The sequence below is a fragment of the Lates calcarifer genome, linkage group LG2 (assembly GCF_001640805.2).
Source record: "Lates calcarifer isolate ASB-BC8 linkage group LG2, TLL_Latcal_v3, whole genome shotgun sequence".
Lineage (NCBI taxonomy): Eukaryota > Metazoa > Chordata > Actinopteri > Centropomidae > Lates > Lates calcarifer.
Window position 1 is genome coordinate 6,640,873 of NC_066834.1, and position 22,218 is coordinate 6,663,090.

A 22,218-nucleotide genomic window follows, 5' to 3' on the forward strand; every position below is an offset into this window, starting at 1 on the left:
TGGGCACCTGAGACTTTAAAGAGGACCTGATGACGTCCTGTGTCTTTGTGAAAATGTGTGAAAATCTCCCACAGGTCTTTCAGATGGACCAAAGGAACAGAGTGCTGTATATAGCACAGACCGTTCCTTTGGGCTGGTGACATGGGCATCAGATTCAGTCTTTTTTTATATACCTCAGCTCTACAAAGTCCCACTTTGATTATGTAACTTATGCACCACGTGGCCAGTAATATGTAGTATGTAGGGCTATTTGCACTAGGCCCCTATAGTACAATTAAAGGTAGATCTTAATGCCATTTTAGACAATACTACACTGACAATACTAACAGTTTGGTGAAGGCCTGTTTATGTGTCAGCATGATAATCTCCTGGCACAAAGTGAAGCAAAATGTTTTTTTATAGATTGATGTCGAAGATTGCCTGCCTAACATCAGTTTCCAAACACACCAGAGCATATTAAACATGGTTTTACGTACAGCTATGCGCGGTGCTATTTCTTAGCTGGAAGCGGTTTTTACTTGTTGCCTGCCCAACCTCATTATTAAAACTCCAAGAAGTCGCTGTGCCTGGCCAAGAAATGATCTTGCACAAAACCCCCCCATAAAACCACAATGTGTTGCTTTTTGTACGGATTAAACAAACGAGATGTAATGAACTATTAGTGAGCTTAAGAGGAGCTGGCTGCGAAGCTCACTGTTTCCCCCTGTTTCCAGTCTTTATGCTATGCTAACAGGCTGCTGACTATAGCTAACATATTATAATGGTATCCTCACCTAACTCTCAGCAAGAGATTGAATAAGCATGCTCCCCACAGTGTTGAATGGCGGCTTTAATGGCCGCATACTTTTGGCCGTGTACCATTTTGTCAGATAGATGTCGTTCAAATAGAGGGAAAGTGCAAATGTGAAGCTACCATTCCTGAAGTTCAAAGTAGAGCTAATGTGTGTGGTTTTTTTTTTAGCCAATTATTTGTCAAAAAGAAAAGAGTCAAATGGAAAGTCCAGCAGAGCACTGGTCCTCAAGATTCATCATCTTCCACCCCCAGTGGGAGGTGTTGAAGAGGTGTAAGGGCTCTGGAGATGAATCACCTGAATTAATCACCTCTTGGGATCATCACTATTCACTGAAAACCTTTTCCTGTGTGCGGCTTGGTAAAGGTAAATGATGTACTTCTATTATTAGATTTAAATTATATTAACCCAGTGCTACAGTATGTTACTCCGAGACTGGGGGAGACTTTACTTATCATTTTACTTCAATTTGCCCACCTTTTGAATTACATCCTCCTTTCAATTCATATGTATAAATCTTTTTGGCTAAACTAACAGCTAAAAAATTAATAGACTGTTTGTTGCATTAAGATCTTGGATTTATGGTGACCATGGCCTTATACTTTTAGATTAATCTCTCTTACACACACAGGGGTTGGATATTCTCAAAATTGTTTGGATGCAGGAGTACTCAAATAGTGCAGCAAGGGGGAGACAAACTCCTTGTACCTCCAGTCTGTTTAATATTTTGTTTAATCATGTAATTTGGAATATGCTGTGTTCAGTAATTCAAGTCATCACATATGATGTTTTCTATATCATGTTTTCTTTCTTTTATTTTTTTCTTTGTTCTATGACTGCTAGAGCAGGATCAGTTTAGGAGCTAAAAGTTTTATCCCATGCAATGCCTTAAAGGTGACAGCAGTTCTACCTGTAGTGTCTGCCTTTAATTTCCAGCCGCTGACACTTCTTATCATGACCTTGAACAGCCTGTACGGCTCCAAAAAGGCAGCACTGATACTGTTTAATGTCACTATTAGAGCGTAGTGTCCTCTGGAGCTCTGAAACACAATGAAATTGTATCTACACCAATGATGGATATAAAATCAATTCTAATGACAACAAAAGGACATAAATGGTACACTTAAATGTTACATTTTATGGATCAGCAGCATGAGGGAAAAATAGGAATACCAGACTGGAAATCAATACATTCACCAAGCAGCAACAGTAAAATAAACACATTTACAAATGATGGTTCTGTTTTATGAGAAGCTGTGTTTACAATCCACTCTGTCTTCTGATAAGCCATGTTGTTTCTGCTGCAGATCTTTAAACTTTATTAGAGACGATTGACTTTCATCTGGAGGCTCAAATACATAACATATAACAAACACAAATCATACTGAGGTGTAGATTGCCATCTTCTCTGCCACCATCTGGCTAACAAAAAGTTCACAGGTATTGAATAGATAGCAATGTAGCAGGACTCATCTCATGTTAGCTTGTAGAGTGCCTATAAAAGTTTGTCTTATTGTCTTACAACACTGAACCAAAGCAGATTATTTTTTTTATTTTTTACACAGATCAGCAGGAGAAAACCTGTCAAAGTGAAATCAGGACACTACAAAGTGATCTAAATTATTGGCAAATATAAAATACTTATTGTCAACAGTACTCACTCCCTCCAGGTCAGTATTCAGCAGATACACATTCGGCAGCACTTACAGTCCTGGGTCTTTGTGGACAGGTCTCTATTAGCTTTGCACATGTTCCTGGTTTCCCTTTCAGGCTGCATGGGGTTTGTGAATGAACAACCTTTTCCAGAGATCTGGATTCTGAGTCAGCAGCCACTCAAGGACATTTACGACTTTATGCTTGGGCTCCTTGTTTTGCTGGAAAACAAATCTTCTCTCAAGTTACAGGTCAGTTTTTCCTTCAGAATTTTCCCTGTATTGCATTGTGCATTAATGCACTTGTTTTAATCTCTAGCCTCACAGGCCCTCCAGATTCAGTTGTATTTATAATGTAATCAGTTGAGAGCCTCTGATGTCTCACAGGTGATCTCTGTTGAACTGATTATGTGACTTCTTATGTTTTATATTATATATAATTGTGATAAAGGTTTCATATGTAATCTGTTGGACATTAAAGAATCTTTTTCTGTTGGAACAGAAAAAGAAAATCACGAAAAAACATGAATATTTCCAAGGAGGGAAAATATTTTTTATAGATTCTTTATGGTCTCAGCTTACTTAGCTTGTTGCAAATAAAGTATGCAAGTTGGCTGCAAAGCGAGTTCTGTACCCAGTTATTTTGAACAAGTGGAAATAAGTATGTGAAGTTTGTCAGAAGGTGGAGATTTGGGGAAATGTCCAGTTAGAGCAATAATGCATACATTCATATCAAATTCAAATTATAAAAATAATCTTTTAATATAAACTACATATTCAGTGCACAAAGAACAAATGTACAAAATATAAACTTGACACATTGATTGAAACATAAGGTAAGCATGTAAAAAAAATAATCAATTAACATGGTCTTGTAAGTTAATATCATCTTAATTAGTTAAAATGATCAGCATAAATAGGACTGTAAATAAATTATGAGCCTTTTTTCTCTGCCTCCAAACTTCCTTGGCAAGCAGGTTGTCGTAATTCATCCCCCCCCCATGGACTTCTACTTGGGCCGTTTGCAACTGTGAATAAAAGAGGGACCATTTAGAAGTATGAAATATGCATGAATCCAGACACGGGAGAAAGTCTACTGTTCTGCCAGCATTCACCCTGGAGAAACCTGAACTTAACAGGGGTTTTAGAAACTGATCAGTTTGTTTATTCAGTTCATACTACATGTCTATATAAATGCTGGGAATATGCTTTCATTAACTGGATCCTTTATTTTTCATCCTCTCACTTTACCCATTTTCCGGCACTTGTTTGATCATTTCCTAATGCTTTCTCCTAGACATGATCATTTTACTTGTTGGTCATATGATAATGACAGCATCTAAGTGCGTTTTTTGTGTGTTTGAAGTCCATGTAAAGCAGTAATGCTGATGCGTTCTCAGTCACACCACAGAAAAATTTGTTATCAACCACCCAGCTAAATTTGAATGGTTAAAAAAAATCGTTAAATAGCTTACATAAAATTAGGTTTCAAAGTCATGATAAAATAAGGAGCTCTCTCTGCTCTGAGATGCTGGGAGCGTGTCCACTGCAGGCGCTGAAACCACGCCCACTGCAGCTCAGTGACAGTTAGCATCCTGCTAGCACCCTATTAGCACCACAACTTGTAAAACAGATAAAAGCAGCCTTGGAGTTGTATATACCACCAGAGGATACACCGGTGGCTCCAGTGCATCGTCAAGCCAACATTTATGACCCGCCCATAAAATCCTGAGAATGAAACTGATGGAAAACTGTGAAACAGCCTAACTCCACAGTGCAGTAACACACAGTTTACAGACTTTACACATGTTTTCAGGAACTATTTTCTGACATAAATAATGTGTCTAGAGACAAATCCCTGAATTTGCTTTAAACAGACTTTAAAGTCATTTTAGAGTATAGTCAAGAGCGACTGTCCATGCTAGACAGACAGATTAGTATCTCTGGCCTACCTGCAGGAGGCTTGATCGAAATGTTGATGCCTGTGGGCACAGGTGGAAGAGTTGAGTTGGCAGCCTCTTGGCTGCAGAGTTGGCACAGGTCTAGGAAGACAATCACATCGCTCCACATCTATCTCACAGTCGGGCATCCATGAACTGAGAGGAAACTCTAAATAGGAGGTAATAATAGGAGTGCATTTAAGTCACAAAGACAATATAAGAACAAGAAATTCTGTGCCATGAATACCTGTTTTTGCGGGTACAATCTACCATAAGAAGTGAGTAAGTTCTAGAGTCAGGCTGAACCATAGATCACTTAAAAAAAACTTAGAGGTCATTAAAAACCAGAGTTTGTTTCTGTTATCTAGTGAGGAAACTTTGAAAATATCAAGAATTATAATCAGAGTTTGTTACAGTGACAGCACTGCCAGTTTGACTTCTTGGAAACTTCCTGGGCGTTATTAGTATAGTTAGTGTACATGAAAACTGAAACCATGATGTTTTATGCACACAGCCACACACACATGAAAACACACACACACACACACACACACACACACACACACACACACACACACACACCTGGTATACTGGAAGGGTAAGGTATACATCTGTCACTGGAACAATCCCAAATCAACCCACTGGCACACAGTCTCCTGGAGTCCTCTGCCTCTGACAGCTGGCCCATCAGAGAGCAGCTGCCGGTGAATCAGATGAATTAGAAAAACATCACAACAAATTCAGCTGAAAAATAAGGCTGGCTGAGGTTTGGGACTCACCCACTGCTCCTGTGAGGTTGAGCATTACGTCGTATTATGGCGGGCTCCATGCACCTACACTCTGTATGATTAGCTATTTTTATTAGCACGGGTTCTGGTACAAACTTGAATGGAATGACACTAAGGACCTGAAACACACAAAATCATGAGTGGTTATACTCAGGACCTTAGAGGAAGCTTGAATAAAATAATTTAAAAGTATATCCATTTATCATCTGAGATTCAGTGACTCACAGTTTTATTCACATATACAGTAGTTGTGTTTCTGCAGGTGACACCCTCTTGATTGCAGCAACCACTGCATCTGTCAGTGAAAAAATAAATTCACATCTGGGCAAAGTGATGTGCAACTTAAACACAGAACAGTTCCACTCATATAGGACACATACAGTAAGCTAATGTACCTGACTATCAGGAGGTTCAATTCAATTCAATTCAATTTTATTTATATAGCACCATATCACAACAAAAGTAATCTCAAGGCACTTTTCATATAAAGCAGGTCTAGACCATACTCTTTAAAATAGGTACAGAGAGAGACCCAATAAATCCCACCATGAGCAGTACTAGGCGACAGTGGCAAGGAAAAACTTCCTTTCAAAAGGCAGAAACCTTGAGCAGAACTGGACTCAGGGTGGGCAGCCATCTGCCTCAACCGGTTGGGTTAAGAAGGCGGGGGGGGGGGGCATAGCATAGCAAGGGTTCCATATAAGATAGGTGATGCTCTCCGTGTTATAGATGATTTTTTTGATTATTATTTTGAATATGTTTCCATATTAATGGGCCTCTGCAGGCTTACAGAGGTCAAATATGGACATTATTTTAACATTTGCTGTAGTATTGAGTTTGGTGAACAATGTTAAAGTTGTGGATCTGATGTAAACAAACCTGTGGATGGACACACAAGGAGGCTTGAAGAACATGGAGGGGTCAGTGCCTAACTCCTTGGCCACGTCGACGCATGTTTCCCTTGGCATGCACTGAGTCCGCTGCCACTCTTCATCTATGGCTAAACACAAGACACACAATGTTCATAACCACATCAGCACACATAAACAGACTCCAGTATAAAGTGTTGCATGATTTATCCAACCTTTAAGAATCTCCAGGCTGTAAGATTCTGCAGCGTAACGTGTAGAGCGGTGCGACCCCACTGAGGGTGGAGAGGAGAGGGTCTCTGTCTGGGTCTCTGGCTGCTGCAGTCTCAGGCGACACTTCCACAACTTCCAGTCAGGAAAGTCTGTGAGTCTCAGCAACTCATCCAGGCTGGAGGCTGACCGTACTTTCCTTTCCCACTGCTTCATTACCTGCAGGGATCACAGTCAGTCATCTTTTAATGTCTCATATTCACATAAATACATAAAAGACTGCATCTGTCTTTTTGGGATGCACATTTTGTGTCCTTCCAAAATTACACAATCACTAATGAGGCATTGAAAAACATGCACACTTCTGACAGAGGACAACGATCATGCAGCAAAAGACCAAAGAATCCTCTATATTGATTTAAACCTAATGGCAATGTCAGTCCGCTTGTCTGTTCACCGCTTTAGTTCAGGCTAAGATGTCTTAACAACTACTGGATGGCTTGCCATGAAATTTGGTACAGACATTCATGGTCCCCAGAGGATGTCTCTCACTGACTTTGGTGATTCTGACTCTTCCTCTAGCACCACCATGAGGTTGTCAGTCGTGGTGTAATCCAGAGGGAAATATCTTGTCAGATATTAAATTGATTACTGTACTATTTGCTGCAGATATTCAGTTTCCCTGAGGGATGTTTTAGTCTAGTTAAATATAATATTCATGCAAAAACAAGCAAGTAAAATGTAATAAAAATAGAACTGGGTAACATTAAAAACATTTACAGCTACATTATGTGCATCATTTTCTGCTATCATGTGCACCACACTGGGGATGAATTGATATGATATTTGCTGTAGTGTAGAGAGTGACTTGGAGCACTCGGGCTGATGTCACACCTATTAGTTAAGGTGTGTGTGATTATCAACAGCTGAAACAGCGACTTTGGGTGTGAGCATGCACTTTGAGAAGAGGCAGCAGTGCCATCCACCTAGGGGCAAATGTACAGTATGGACACATGCACATACTGTACATAGTAGAGGAGAGGAGTTGTGATTCAGGGGTGGGAAAGAATTATAAAACCACCTGTCATGCTACCACAGAAGAGCAAAGTTCCCACGATCACATGCTGTGTCCAGTGCTCAATACTTAAGTGTATCTTTTTATAACATGAAATATAATCTCTTGCAGTAAATCCAAAATACTGTCCCATGTGAAAGATTTCTACAGTTTTATTTTTCTTTTAACTTGCTGAAATTTTAAATGGACTGTAGAGGTGACAAGGGTGAGATTAGATCAGGACGAGAGGGGAGAGTTAAAATTTAAGAGTTCCCAGACTTGTTTTGAGGCGGGAAAGCCAAAGCATGATGGTAGGTCTGCTGGCAGGGTGGAGGCACATCAGAGAGGACAGTCAAGGAGTAATGCACTTGTCTGTGTAGTGTTTGCTTTATTTACTCTAGACAACTGTTATAATCTGAGCTTTCTGATGTGTTCAGTGTGTTGCATAACAGAGGGTGGGGCAGGTTGGCTGGCTGACTGCTTCCACTTAAATCACAGAAACGATAACAGAAAACAGGGAGGTTTCCCCTCCACAATTTCTACCAGGGGATAGATCCACTAATCAGAAACAGAGAGGGAGAATGCCTGAGAGTTGGATGACAGGAATTGAAAAGTAGGTAAAGATGGAGAGACTTTAAAAGGAAAAATCCACTTAATAGGAGCAAAGTGGTTCAATAGTCCCTCTGACGCAGGTACAATGTAGCCACATGCAAGAGTACACATGATTGCAATGATGTCCGTTTTGATCTTTGTGGACAGAACACAGTGAGCACATCTACTGCACTTGCAGCAACTGTTCAAAAATCAAGCCCTGAATGCATCAAGAATATACAGTTAGAGCTTTCTAGACAATGTTAGATGATAAATTCAAGTTATTCTTAGCCAAGCCAAACAGAATCTGCTATTATATATCATATGAAAAAGCGGTGGCTTGCAAAAGGCTTCTTACATATTACATACTTGAAGACATAAAGCTTTGTACCATACTTGCCCTTCTTCCTCCCTCCGTGTGCATGCTGTGGCCCACATTTATCCAGCTCATCTCCACCACCAGTGTCACCAAGAAAGAGAGTCTGCACAGGGTCTGTTTCATCTTCATCATCATCCCTTGGTTTCGCTCGCTTTCTCTGAGAATCACTCAGCAGTATGAACTTGTCTCCTTTTACTGCTGGCAGGAAGCACTCAGAACCGACTGCCTCTCTGACTCTGTTTCCCAGACCAGCTGAGTTCCTCAGACCACACACACACACACACACTCTGTCTTCCCAGCGCAGGTATGTGCAACACAAACTCTTGATCTTCCAGCTGCACAGTAGAGAGAGTGTGTGTGTGTGTGTGTGTGTGAGCCAGACCTAACCTGTCACAGCACACCAGCCAAATGGAGAAGACTAAAGAGGCTTTAAAATGTGTAACTCTTACTGCTGAAGCTTTGATGCAGAACCTGAGGTGTCCAGTTAAATAACAACACTACTAGAAGTTGAAAATTACCTCAGAAAAGTCAAGATATCCTTAAAATCTCCTTAAAGACACTCTCTGTTTTGTCCAGTTGGTTTGAAGGCCTTTGAAGTATTACAGGGCTTCAATATAGATGATCTGAAAAAATTCCTCTCTGTTCAAACTCTTTTCTTCCCACCTCCTGAAAAGGCTGCTTGCGTCTGGTTTCCCTTAACTGCTAATTTCAGTGGTTACAATATTTGTATGCTAAACTTTCCCTGTGTCACCCCTCAGCTCTCCAGATCCTAATGTGGTTTGTCCAAAAAAAAAAAAAAAAGGCCCTGACGTACATGAATGGCCACACAACTTTTTCTTCTAAGGTCTGAAAGAGCTATGAGAAGTTAGTATGTCTGTCTTAGTGCCTGACCTTATATCTCTCTGCTGCTGGTCCTGATGCCTCAAAGTGTGCCTTTTTATTTGCTTGTGTGTTCCTGTCTTCCTTTTTAATGTCCATCTGTCAAGTGATCAGGTCGCCTGCCTGTTAAATCCCCCATCAGTGTCTTCCTCTTTGGAGCTGCAAAACCGCACACAGCCAGAGAACAGTAACACGTGTTTTAAATATGATCCAGACCTCTGTAATGTGCGAGAGGAAAAATGATGCCAGCACCACCCTTGTCTGACAGACACCCCACCCACTCACCCGTCCAGGCCCTACTCACATACCATGTAACATATACAATGGATTAAATATGAGAGCAGCATCCATAATTTGTATGCAAATGAGGAACAGCAGCTTTTCTGTTGACTTTGCAAAAACAATGGCTTTAAAAAAAAAAACAATATTTTTATGTGTCTAGCAACTGGAAGGCTGATTCCTTTTGTTTTACAGCAAATAAAAGTTAATGTTTGTTTCCAGCAAATTCTGTGGTACAAAAATACATGCCATCAAACATCAAAATATTTGTTAAACCATTATACTTAGGCTACTTGAAGTGCAGTGTGTTAAATTATCTTCATAACAATGTGTGCAAGAAACTTTCAGAATTTCACAACAGCTCTGCTTCACTATTATTTCAAACAGCAGAAGGAAAATGCAATAAAACTTAATTTTAACAAGGGACGTGGAGAGCAGTTAAGACGCACATTTTCCCTAAAATCTATATTTTACAAGGGAGAGGGGGTAAACTACTATGGTGCTAACAATGGGGCATGTCGTTCACTCCTACATGAAGCACTTGGACATGCTGGAAAATACTTAATGTCCTGTAGGCAAGTACTAAATGTTCTGAAAATAAATACATGATATATAATAATGTTTTCAATGTCAAACTTTTGCCATTTTTAAAGAATTATCACAACAAAGTATCTCGAAAAATATGTTTCTATAACAAGCAAGGCAATTATTTTCACAGAGTGCAGCACATTGTGTTTAGATAGAATCTCTGATCTTGGATCTCCAGTTTATGGCCCTTTCAAAGCCATTTCTCCCACTCTTGTAGTCCCTGATCGCCTGTTTGATCTCTTCCTCTGTGGTCATTACAAATGGACCTGATGGCAGACACAACACACCAAATATTTACATTACTTATATTGATTAAGTTCTATTTGTGACTTCTTATACACATCGATGATTTTTTTATTCAGTGATATGGAGGGAATAACGCAAATGACGTACCATGTTGTACCACAGGCTCGTTGATTGGGTCTCCAGCGATCAGCACAAAATGGGAAACTTCAGAGTCCTGAGGAGAAAGCAGTGCGCCATCATCTTCATTAGCATGTATGAAGTGCACTGACTATAGCCTTTCATTTGTAATTTCAAAATCTGTTTTTTCAAACGTAGTGATTGACACCCTCTCAATAGGTCCCAAGATAAATTTGTGTGGTCCTATGATGATTTAAGAGAGAAAATCATATATCTCTCTTGCACAGGATTTATTTTTGTCAAAAACTTTGTTTTTTTCCGATGATATACTGTGTGAGGACAATCTGAGAAGGAAGAGCCAATCACTTTTTGATTGAACTCTTCACGACAAGATCATAACCTGTGAGGGTGAGTGAAATAGATTGCTCCATTTTAAAAGTGTAACAAGCAAAAGGGGTTGAGAACCACTGGTCTAAATCAGTGGTGGATCAAAACCAAGGGGACAAATTGGAGCTGAATAAACGATGAATTAATCTGATCAATTTGTGAATGTTATACAATTGTTTGTGCTCTGATGCTATTTAGACTTAGGTTAGCAAGATTCAGATTCATGAACAGATTTGACAAGGAATAAAAGAAAAACAGGTCATGCTTCAGGTCATTGTAAGAAGGTTGGGGATAGTCAAAGGTGTGTTTTCCCAACTCCCCTGCACTATAGCCTAAAAACAAATGTCCCTCTATGTAACAGCAACATCGCATTGATTCTAATGTACAGTTCTGAATGGTGGCTGGAAACCAAGGCTGATATAAAAAAGAACAGAGAGATTCCACATTGGATACCTAAGAAGGCTGTAAGGCGTCTCCTGGCCTGACAAGATTGAAATCTTGGTGCAGGAAAAATAAAGGCAATGGTATCATCAGTGAAATAAAGGAGAGGTGACATAAAGTAGCTACATGCTTTTTGTGGTGGGCTCTGTAAACATGCATGCACGCAAACCTCTGCAATTATGTACTTGTGGTCACCGTGGAGACCCAGCACAACCCTCTTGAAATATGAAACATCAAGGTCTGCAGCTGAGGCAGACTGCATACCAGGTTGTGCTGAAATTCAGGCAAAACAAAACCAAGTGAACCACAAATGAGGTGACTGTAAAGGGACAAGCTGGCAAAGGGAGAGTGGGGGGGGGGGGCTCAATATGTTGCAAAGAAGAGGAAACGGTGGAGGAAGCTCACTGTGGTCTTATATTCTACAGGGGATGAGGATACTTAGGTAATTAAGTCATTAAACAAATTAATTATTTTCACCTTCCAGGAGGAACATTATGGAAATAAGTTTGGGAGCCACTGGTCTCGATACTCAAATTTCTCACCTTATTTTCAACCTTGACACAGTCTCCATCTCCAAACACCACTGTGTGGTGGGGCTCCACCCTCTGCTGCTCCTGATCTGGGCCTTGAAAAAAGGGAAAATGATTTGTCCTACAATACCACACCTCTTCATTTTGCACATTGTCTGGCCATTATGATGCTAGGAAATAAAACACACAAAAAACACGTTATTTAAGATGATTGATGATTGATTAGGATTGTGGTCTTTGAGCTCTTTCTGATTCAGTTTTAACATGTTTTTCAGTGGTTGTTGGACACACCCCAAGGTTATCCCTTGTCTTAAATCCTGTTTATGATATTCATGGACAGGGCGCAGCTGAGGCGAGGAAAGCTTCTGGTTTAGGAACCTCAGAATTGCATCTCTGCTCTTTGTAGATGAAGCGGTCAGAATGAGGGTCAACACCCTCCAAGTCTGAGGCCACTAGAGATAGGGTGAGAATCTCAGATATCCAGAGGCAGTTTTGGAGTAGAGCTCCTTCACGTCAAAAGGACATGGTTTAGGCATCTTGGATGATTCCTGGTTGCTTGGAGGTTTTCCAAGCACATCCACTGGACAGTCCTGGGTAGACCCAGAACTCGCTGAAGGAATTACATATCCCATCTGGCCTGGGAACACTTTGGAATCCCCCAGGAGGAGGACAAGACATTGGTCAACTCAGTCTTGAAGGTCAATCAAAGCAATAAGGCAGAAAATTGGATGAAACCTGTTCAGACACTGGTGTTACCATTTAATTATTCACCCACAACCAGTTTACTTGCTTTTAATGAGCTGTCTTGTGCATAATTGGTGATCATTATATTTGTTTCATAAATTTCAGGATACCACAGTTCTTTTTAACTGAGTTAAATAGAAATATATGCACCTGCATGTTTCAGACATTCTGACCTGGTTTAGCAGTTTGTTTGCAAACTGCACCACTTACTGTCACTAAACACAGAGAAAGCCAGACACTTCCACTTGTGGTTGATGCATTCATCAAAGCCAGCTGGTTTTGATTTAGTCAGACTACATGTAGAGTTGGAGACTAAAGATTCAAATATTGTCTTTAATCTTAGCAGCCATTTTCATTCTCTCGTGTCATCAAAACATCTGTGAGCAATTACAACCAGTCTGAGAGATCCTGCAGTTCAATGATGGACAGTAATCAAATCACAATGAAATTTTATGAAAGAATATTAAAAGGGGAATTCTGACTGAAAACAACAGGTTTCAACAAACCAACAAAGCCTCTGGAAATGAGTTTGCCGTCTGAAAGGGTTTGTTCTCATGCAAGGGGAACTCCCTGATCATACGATGGCGTCCAACATGCAGGAAATTCAGTATTTCACAGTAAAATGTCAAACGGCAACACTGATAAAATGGGGTGTAGTTATAACATGTGGGTATGATGATTGATATGAGGCCAAACTCTACTGTCATATTTTATGGTAGTGCAATAATCTTTCCAGTAATGTTGGGTAAATTTCAGATTGAAGTGCTATAGTCTTGAGTCTGAAGACATCATAGTTTAGTGACAGTATGAATCTATCAAGCTTTAAAATGTAACACATGGGCCTTTTGGCTGAATGTAGATGGGAAGTTGTGATTGGACTGAGATCACACACATTTCTGTAATGTAGATATGGCAGCAGGAGGAGCAGGCAGGGAAGTGAGAAAGTGATAAAATACACAGAAGAGTTCGCACATATCCAGCTAAACAATGTTTGTATCACCCTGGTTATTTGTGATTTCTTATATTAATCTTCAGCGTTGGACAATACGAGACCAGTTATGTATGGATCTATAAGGGAAAGGAACTATGTGTTGCTGCAAAGTTAAAATAAAAAAGGTGTGCATCTTCCTTAACTCACCAACACAAATGGATCCTGATAATGTGTAGATGAATGTTGTCCATCCTGTCAAACACAGACATATTCTTGATAAGTGTATGTGTGAGGGGGCTGTAGAAACAAGTTGTGACCACAGCATTGACACGTTATCAGTTTTTAGTTTGATATAATGAACTTGTTAGCAAACAGCTGCAGCACTTGCATAGAAACATTACCCTTACTATAGCTGCTTTAGGAGTCTGTGATCTTCTGGGAGAAATATGTGGCTCTTTAGCCAAATAATTGCTCCACTGTGAAATTAATTCATTACATTTATCAGGCCTCCAAAAGCCACTGGTCATACCAGAACTATTTCTACACAGTCTTGCTTTGGAGGTAATTCTGTGGCTTTTTACCAAAAAACACAGATTTTATAATGAAGTAACCAGAACACGTGTAACTGCTGTCATTCTCCTACCTGAGGGGACTGGCTGCACATGCAGGGCCCCTGCCTGCATCCTGAAATCCAGGTAAATGGTTGGTGTCCTTGTGAAAACCTTAGACTTTAGGAAAAAAGACAGACAGTCAGAAAATATACTCCCATGACACACGGACAGCCACAAGCATTAAATATTTTAAGAAATACGTGGAAACTTTGACACAGCGTCACCAGTGACTGTCATGGTCCACTGTTTATAACATAAACTGTTTATATATCAGCACTGCTGTTCCCTGCAAATGGGTTATGAGGAGTAAGTTAAAGCTGCATTGATTTCACAACCTACTAATCACCTCAGAGATACAAAGTCAGGATCTAGTAATGGTAGCTCTACAGCTTACATTTCTTCCACAGCTATCTCCTTTATGGATGTGAGTGAGACAAGTCACCAGGTGTTAAACAAAATACTATAAATATAGGGCATTTTAAGGGATGTATCTGCAAAATTGTGCAGTTTGGTCAATTAGTAGTTAAATATTGCTCACTGAAAAAGTAATGATACTTTACTACTTTGCTAATTACTCATCAGCAAAAGTAATAAGTTACATTACTCATGACTTTACTTTGGTTATTCAGCCTAACTGCAAAACACTGTGGTCAACAACTGCGGTCAGTAGCATCCTGTTTGCTTTAATTATCCTTAAAATGTGTCTAGAACTTGATTGGAGTCAATTTGTGGCAAGCTGAATTGACTGGACATAGTTTAGAAAGGCACACGCCTGTTCATATAAGTGTCCCACATTTCACACTGCATATCAGGACATGAACCAAGCCATGAAATCAAAGGAACTCTCTGTAGACCTCGGCAATAAAATTGTGGTGAGGCATCGATCAGAACAAGGGTATAAAACAATTTCTTTGAGTGTTCCCAGGAGTACAGTGGCCTCAGTGGTCAGGAGCACTCTTCCTAGAGTTGCTGAGTAACTGGGTAACAAGGGCTTTGGTCAGAGAGGTGACAAAGAACCAGTCACTCTAACAGAGTGAAAACGCAACATTTCAGTTTTTTCGTTTTTAATACAATGGGCCAAGTTGAGCTTAAACTAATCTGTAAAGGTATTATCTGTATAAACCAAATATTATGAGCTTTATACAGTATAAATACAATAAATCCATAGAAATTCATGTTTGTCACTGTGTCTCCTTCCCTGCAGTAACCTTATACAAACACAAACACTGCAACACTCATAGACAATCTGCTTCTCATTTGCCGCTTCCTCTTTTCAGACAGACACTCCTTACACTAACACTGGTCAAATAGTGTGGTTAACAGGCATTCCCTCTCTCTCTCTCTCTCTCTCTCTCTCTCTCCCACACACACACACACACACACACACACACACACACACACTCACATGAATACATGCACATTTATGTCATTGTTTGTCATTGTTTGTCAGTTTTTCCTGTTTGCCTCAAGCACCCAGCAAATGAGCAATCACCATGAGATCAACTGCTACCAGGAAAATAAACATGATGTTCAGTTTCAAAGTGCTCTTCTCTTTTGCTTGACTTAATGACGTTGCAGTGATATCACAATGCCGTAGGCAAATTATGGAGATGCTTTCATTCACTCACACACACACACACAAATAGACATGACCTTTGCTCCTAAAGCTTCTCCAGATATCACAGAGACTGTAACTCCTCCCTGGCTGGGTTTGGGGATCTCTGAGCGTTTAAGCTCCTGGTACGCTGGTTCCACCATCTTGTCTCGCCTGGGCAGGTTCACCCACAGCTGTAAGCCCACCACCGGCTCCTCTGATACAGGCATTTCAGCATGGACCACCCCCCGTCCTGCAGTCATCCACTGGTGAACAAGGAGACATATTTCAAATATACCATATATAGTGTATTGCATATAGGCTTGTATTTGCTAAAAACATTATACTTGTTTTTTTTTTTTTATTTGTATTAGATAACCAGAAGGCAGAGGATCTTATGAGCCACGTATATAGTGTGGCTCTGGGAATAGCACTGCTGATCTGTTGGCTGGTCCACCACTTTGGTCCAGGCGGGAAATAACTCAACAACAGTCAGAGGAATTGTGATGAAATTTTGTACAAACGTAAATGTTCTTAAAGGGATGTATTGCCGTAATCATGGGTATCCCCTGATTTTTCATCTGGTGCCACGAGCAGGTCAGAGTTTTTACTGATCTTGTGAATTACAGTGTCTCGAAATCTACAAGATAGATTGGCAAAAAATTTGGTTTAAACACTCAGAGTTGCTAGATAATGTATCTTAATTACCCTGTGACTTTTAATCTAGCATTACCATTTTTTTTTTCATTTTTGGTTCAAAGTGAAATGTCTCAACAAACAGAGGATAGATTGGCATGTTATTTGTTTATGTTGTTACAGACTGCAGCTTAAATCTTGAGTAAAACTGTGCCGGAAGTGTACATAATGAATGAATAAATATGAAATATAACTGCAGCTGCCTGGTGAAAACCACAATTTTCAATGCAAACACATCGTATAGACTTTCACCATCCATCCATCTATTATCTATACTGCTTATCCTTAAGGGTTACGGGGGGCTGGAGCCAATCCCAGCTGATATTGGGCAAAAGGCGAGGTAGACCCCAGGCAGGAACTATTTTCATAAGATAGTAAAACATTGTAAATGGAAACAATTGTCATGAAACATGACAAAAGTGAATTTCAGTAAAATATGGACACAATTTTCTGGTTTCTGAATATTTTTATATAACAAAAAATCTATGAAACAAATGAATTAGAAAGAACAAACATTTTGAATTAAAAGCACTATTTCAGGGGTGGAGTTGTTGTGGAGTTGGTTTCAGGTAGTGATTCGAAACACTGGATGAAATGAAGTTTAGCTTAACAGCTTCTGCTTCTCCTTTAGGCCAGCTGGAAATTTCCACTCTCGAGCTTTGCTTTAATGCAGCTGGCCACCAATAATTCATCTGTGACTGTTCATCATGCTGTTTGGTTCCTTTTACTGCTGCGTGCTGGATATTTACTGTGAGGGGATCTACTGGACAATAAAACATGCAGAATACAACAGAGGATAACTAGAAAACCAAGAGGCACAGCAGGAAACACAGACCTGCTCCGTGCTTGAAATGAATCGGTGGATGAGATGAAATCTAAAATATCTATTATGATTTAATAAATATGCAGTCTAACTTGGACACATGCTGTCAGTTTGGGTACATAGTCCTGATGAAGATTGACACTGTGTATGAAAACATGGCAACTGTAATTTTAAACTTCAAAACTTTGATACAGCTTGTAATAATGCAATTCATGCATACAGTAGGACATTATGGGCAACTATTTCAGTTACAACTTGTCAAATTGTTTCTTTCAGCTACACTTTAGTGTGATTAATTTTCTTTTAAAATGAATACAGATGTGGAATTATTTCAAATATTAACTGAGAAAATTCTTGAACATTTTCTCTGTTGGCACGATGTCTTCGTCACTTTCTTTATTGAAACCCTGCTTCAATCTGAGATGGTGTTCGAGCTTTCCCTAAAGGACAGGCAGCCGTCTGTTTGAGCATCTGCATCTCCCACGTGACGTCCGAGCCCGCGGAGGGTGCACATAGCGGGTTAGAGCAAATTCAGCTGAACTGCCTGAACCTCTGCTACAGACTGAAGCTGAGTCAGCAGCCTGTGTGTGTGTATGCGCATGTGTCTTTGTGTGTGTGTGTGTGTGTGTGTGTGTGTGTGTGTGTGTGTGTGTATACGTATGTGTGTGAATGTGACTTTACTACTTTAAAAACACAGGAAACAACCCAGAGGGCATGATATCCAATTAGTGTGAGTGCACAACATTATAATGCATATGTAATGAGTTTGTGGGGATTTGTATACCAAAAGGCTTAAGTCTTCTGCTCTTGTAGCTTGTGAACTGAGTGCTTCTGATTCAAGTTAATGACTTGCTTACAATATACCACATTTACAATTAGAGGACTAGAGTCATAGATAACAATGATCCCTCTGTTGGATAACATGTGAATCTGAATATCTGAAAAAATATAACCAATTCATTTTGTTTGTGGCGAAGTTAAAGGAATAGTTTGACATTTTAAAAAGCCTAAATGTGAGGAGTATAAACAGTTATGCAGTACTTGCAGATCTCCAGGTTTCAGTCGTCCTGAATGGCCACAGAAGTCTTCATGGGCCGTGACCCCCTCTAAAACATATGTTACCTGTTTGAGGAAAAACACAAATACATATGCAGCATAAACAGCTGTAGCAACATTGTGCATGATTGTCTCATACAGATGACTTAATAATTAGTAATATTTCAAAACAAACGTAAAGAGCCGGGGCATTTTTCATTTAAATTTTTCTTCTTTTATAATTTTGACAGCACTATAATAAAGTAATGAACATTTTTTTACATTTGCATCGAGTGAAATATCATGTTCCAGGTTTCATTAACTCAGGCCATGAACTTACAAACAAGTGTCGCTTCGACACTAAGAGCACATGTGCGCTCGTTTCACTGCCCCAGTGGTCAGACTGGACAGGAAGAGAAGTGCTGAGTCTGGGGTCGTGGGTTCAAAGGTGAACATCTGTGTAAGGGAGGAAAGCTCAGGCCCCCGCAGTGAGCTGCCTGTGATCTGTCTCCACAGCTGTGTGATTTCAAAAGTCATGTGAGTGTGAGCAAACACACCTGCTGAAAGGCATGCTGGGAGTATAGCCTAGTCCTGTCCAACCACACCGGGAGATTTAAGTTGCATCTGCCAAATCAAATACACTTGAAGGAACGTCTGGCAATCTAAGGACAATATCTGCTTTTCTAAGGTCAGCTTCCAACCTGCCACATCAGCCCCATTCATCAGTGAGGTTGTTGAATTAAAAAAAATTAAGAGTGTCTTTGGAATACCTGCTGACATTTAGCTACAACTTAAAAAAGACTTGACAGGTATGTGGTGAATTTGATATAAAGCATTAAGGTCAAATTGATTTTATCTGGGATATGTTTGTTTAGCCATTTTCAAAAACAGGTTTATCACAGAGTGGACAGAAATAGAGAAAATTTGTATATTTTTCCATTCATTAGGGCTTGAAATGAAAGGTTATTTAATCGGACATTCTCCCGCTTTATTCAGACATACAGCAGAAACCAGTAAGGCTCAGGCAAATCCAAAAGGCTGTCCACTTCTAGAGATGTAATAAAATGAAAAACAGAGTAAGGGGTACACACATTACTTATTGTATAAATGACTAGAGCAACTATTTTGAAACTATTCACTTTCCAAACCAATCACTAAAAGCAGCATTATTTGACTTGGGCACATAATTTTGGTCACTCAAAATTATACCTTAAATTTATTTTATGTCTCTGCCCTAAAACACAAAAGAGTTGTAAGATAGTTATTTCGTACATATCAATGTTGTCATCAGTTACTTCTTGGTCAAGTAAATAATCGATTAATCATTTTCAATATTAGTCTACAGTCAGACATTAAATGAAGAAAGGAGAGGTGGCAAATGGAGACAGAAGGGAAACTGTACTGTGAAAAATGAGGAGGTTTTACATGAGGCCACATCTACTTTATTAAAATTATCATAAACTACAGTAGAGAAAGGGGTGAAGTGGAATTAATTGGTTTTAAAAAGGAGGTCATTATCTGAGGAGAGTTTGTGTTTGTTCATGGGGAGAAAATCCGTGAAATATATATTTACAGCATAAGAGGCTGCAGTAATGTGACCTGGTTTGACAAGGTCAAGGGAAACTCTCTCTTTGGTGGAGACAGAGTTTATTAATCAAAAATGCACAGTAAACCAAGGACGATTCCACAAAAACACATTAGAGGCAGGGACAGTTCCTCTCTTTCAAAACAGGGGATTTTCTTTGTGAGTTGTCATGAGAAAATCTTTAACCCAACCCTTTCTGACAGAACTTAACCTTGTGCACACTTAACAGTAGCAGCATATATCATATCCCTGACTTTCTGTACAAACATTTAAATCTATAAACCTAAATAATTTGTGGAGGGCAAAGTGGTACAGCTTACTTTGTGGACGCTGTCCTGTTGTCGCCATCTGGTGATAAAAGTAGGAAATTCACCCCTGATTCCAACCTGTTGATCCTTTTAGTTCTTTGATTAAAGCAGTTGCACCAGTTCAACACTGGAACTGACGAGTATATGGTGTTTTTGTTTAAGTCATGTAAAGTCAGTTTTATTTATATAGGCCAATGTTAAAAATTAGAAATTTGCCTCATGGGGCTTTACAACCTGTATACCATATGATGCCATAGACCCTCCATTCAGGAACCCCTGCTCTCTTTAACTGGAAAAAATGGATGGCAAATTGAAAAATTCCACACAATAAATCAGTTATGAAAATAGTTGTCTACTTGCCTACTGTTTCAGCTGTAATCATATTTTTATGTTAATAGTCATCTATATTTCTCTTGTAAATTTTGTGTATAATCTAAACTTAAATGTGGTGCTGCTGTGGCCTCAGGCCCGAGACACTGCATTTGACTTCATATTATATTTGCTGCCACAATAAATAGTTCACTTATTAATAATAGAACCTAAAATTATAGTCAAATAAACTTACCGTCTCAAATCCTCTGTGAGGATGGTCTGGAAAACCTGCCGGCTTGCTTACTCTAAACTCATCCAACATCAGGAAGGGATCCAGGTTCCTCAGCTGGAGATAAAACATGTACAGCGACTGACACAGACTGCTAATTTGTTGGAGTTTTAACAATATGGATGACAGCTGAAGTACATCAACATGCTGATACCTCTTTTCTGCCAATGCTCCTCCGGACACGAGCACCGACTCCCTCTGCCTGTTCCACACTCAGAACTGTCCTTTCCACTTTCCTCACATTCATTATGTTGGGAAAGGTTTCACCAGTCACTGCAAAACAAAAAATACACAGTAAAGTTCATTAAATGACTATAAAGAGCATTTATGGACCCAATAAAATGGTTTATTTTTTTCTTTTACCGTTTTTCTTGTGCACAAACAGCCAGACAGACAAAACACTCAGTCAGAGCTTCCAATTCACCTGTGCCCCGTTACAAGTTACACGTTTTTTCTCTTCATTATTTCTCAAGAGTGTTGTACAAAGATCAAATTCATTTTTAAAGCACACTAGTGGTCTCACAACAAAATCCCTTTTACAGTTCAAAGTGTTATTGTGGCCCATCTTGTTAAAATATGACCAAAAAAATGGACTGCTCGATGAATTTTCTAACATAAAATACTCTCACATGACACAAAATAACCGAAAAGGTCACGCAATCCCGGGGTTTTCCCGGTTTCAAAACACTATTCTCGACGAACAGGAGCGTCTCAGCTGCATAGATGCTACAGCGACTGAAACATATCCACAGATCTGAAAGCAACGATCGCCTGCGAGTGTATCAGCTGAGCGAGTCAGCAGGTTATCAGCAGATCTCAACCCTGCTGCTGCTGCTGCTGACGCCTTGGTAACTTTCGCTGTATTTATTTCAGAGTCTGAGTCTTAAATGTTACTGCATCATCTCTGTCCTGGGGGCTCCCCGCTGGGTCGTACATGTATCATCAGTTTACTTGATTGAAATAAAGACTTTCTGCAGAATTTTAACAGCCTCACGAAGCGATCTCTGATCTTATGAATTTCTTCAACACTGCTTACCGGTGCCTGTTGATTAACTGCAGACTTTATTATATTTGCATTGAACATAATGGACGCGTGGCCTGCCATTTACTTCACCTGAAGAATTACGAATCACCTACAACATCACTTGTATCAGTGTTTAACAACGTTAAATTACATCGAGAAATACCTCAGAAATTAATCCAAGTACTGCATTTATAGACTACTGCCAAACACCCACCTACCTGGAAAAATAACAACAAATCGCGTCACTGTTCTGAAAATGCTGACCTGTTTACTGTTGTCACAGCGGCCCTCTCACCTCCTCAGGTAGGATTATAATGCGGAAGTCGCATAGGGGGCGTGGCTTAATAATACACGTCTACAGGGTGATCCCTGACCCAGTGTCACCAAGACTTGCACAGGGCTGAGGGTATCACTCCCTGTCAAGTCAAATTTACAGCCCAAAGTTACACATGTGTCTCAGAGGTTTTACAATAAGGATTACTTAAAAACCCCTTTATTCCCAGATTCTTGATTCAGATTAAGAGA

At 39.7% G+C, this 22,218-nt stretch overlaps 2 protein-coding genes across 7 annotated transcripts; both read right to left on the bottom strand.

The window, feature by feature from the left end:
* Positions 1 to 1,909: 1,909 nt before the first annotated feature.
* On the bottom strand, positions 1,910 to 9,446 carry vegfd (vascular endothelial growth factor D). 3 transcript variants are annotated; one of them, XM_018683682.2, is made up of 8 exons: positions 9,166 to 9,446; positions 6,256 to 6,469; positions 6,051 to 6,171; positions 5,397 to 5,466; positions 5,163 to 5,290; positions 4,966 to 5,081; positions 4,396 to 4,552; positions 1,910 to 3,471 (listed from the first exon to the last, which is right to left on the bottom strand). In XM_018683682.2, the coding sequence occupies exons 1-8, from the start codon at positions 9,250 to 9,252 to the stop codon at positions 3,453 to 3,455; spliced, it is 912 nt and encodes a 303-aa protein (XP_018539198.1). In that variant the 5' UTR covers positions 9,253 to 9,446; the 3' UTR covers positions 1,910 to 3,452. The 3 variants fall into 3 exon arrangements, with proteins under 3 accessions (XP_018539198.1, XP_018539197.1, XP_018539196.1); XM_018683681.2 differs by having other exon boundaries at positions 8,296 to 9,446; XM_018683680.2 differs by having other exon boundaries at positions 8,287 to 9,446.
* Positions 9,447 to 9,561: 115 nt separating this feature from the next.
* On the bottom strand, positions 9,562 to 22,012 carry pir (pirin). 4 transcript variants are annotated; one of them, XM_018683685.2, is made up of 10 exons: positions 21,958 to 22,012; positions 20,824 to 20,942; positions 20,634 to 20,726; positions 18,182 to 18,262; positions 15,681 to 15,887; positions 14,060 to 14,144; positions 13,624 to 13,668; positions 11,754 to 11,836; positions 10,414 to 10,480; positions 9,562 to 10,286 (listed from the first exon to the last, which is right to left on the bottom strand). In XM_018683685.2, the coding sequence occupies exons 2-10, from the start codon at positions 20,914 to 20,916 to the stop codon at positions 10,168 to 10,170; spliced, it is 873 nt and encodes a 290-aa protein (XP_018539201.1). In that variant the 5' UTR covers positions 20,917 to 20,942; positions 21,958 to 22,012; the 3' UTR covers positions 9,562 to 10,167. The 4 variants fall into 4 exon arrangements, with proteins under 4 accessions (XP_018539201.1, XP_050930491.1, XP_050930492.1 ...); XM_051074534.1 differs by having other exon boundaries at positions 21,912 to 21,992; XM_051074535.1 differs by lacking the exon at positions 21,958 to 22,012 and adding an exon at positions 21,033 to 21,578.
* Positions 22,013 to 22,218: the final 206 nt, after the last annotated feature.

Bases quoted from the DNA above. Each gene is read 5' to 3' on its own strand.
- pir (XM_018683685.2), bottom strand. From the start codon at position 20,916: ATGAATGTGAGGAAAGTGGAAAGGACAGTTCTGAGTGTGGAACAGGCA. The intron at 20,727-20,823 runs GTATCAGCATGT...TTTTATCTCCAG, and splicing joins GGAGCATTGGCAGAAAAGAG to CTGAGGAACCTGGATCCCTT. The intron at 10,287-10,413 runs GTACGTCATTTG...GTCTGCCATCAG, and splicing joins CGAGCCTGTGGTACAACATG to GTCCATTTGTAATGACCACA.
- vegfd (XM_018683680.2), bottom strand. From the start codon at position 8,409: ATGATGATGAAGATGAAACAGACCCTGTGCAGACTCTCTTTCTTGGTG. The intron at 5,467-6,050 runs GTTTGTTTACAT...TTTCACTGACAG, and splicing joins CCTTGTGTGTCCATCCACAG to ATGCAGTGGTTGCTGCAATC. The intron at 4,553-4,965 runs GTGTGTGTGTGT...CCTCCTATTTAG, and splicing joins TTACCCTTCCAGTATACCAG to AGTTTCCTCTCAGTTCATGG.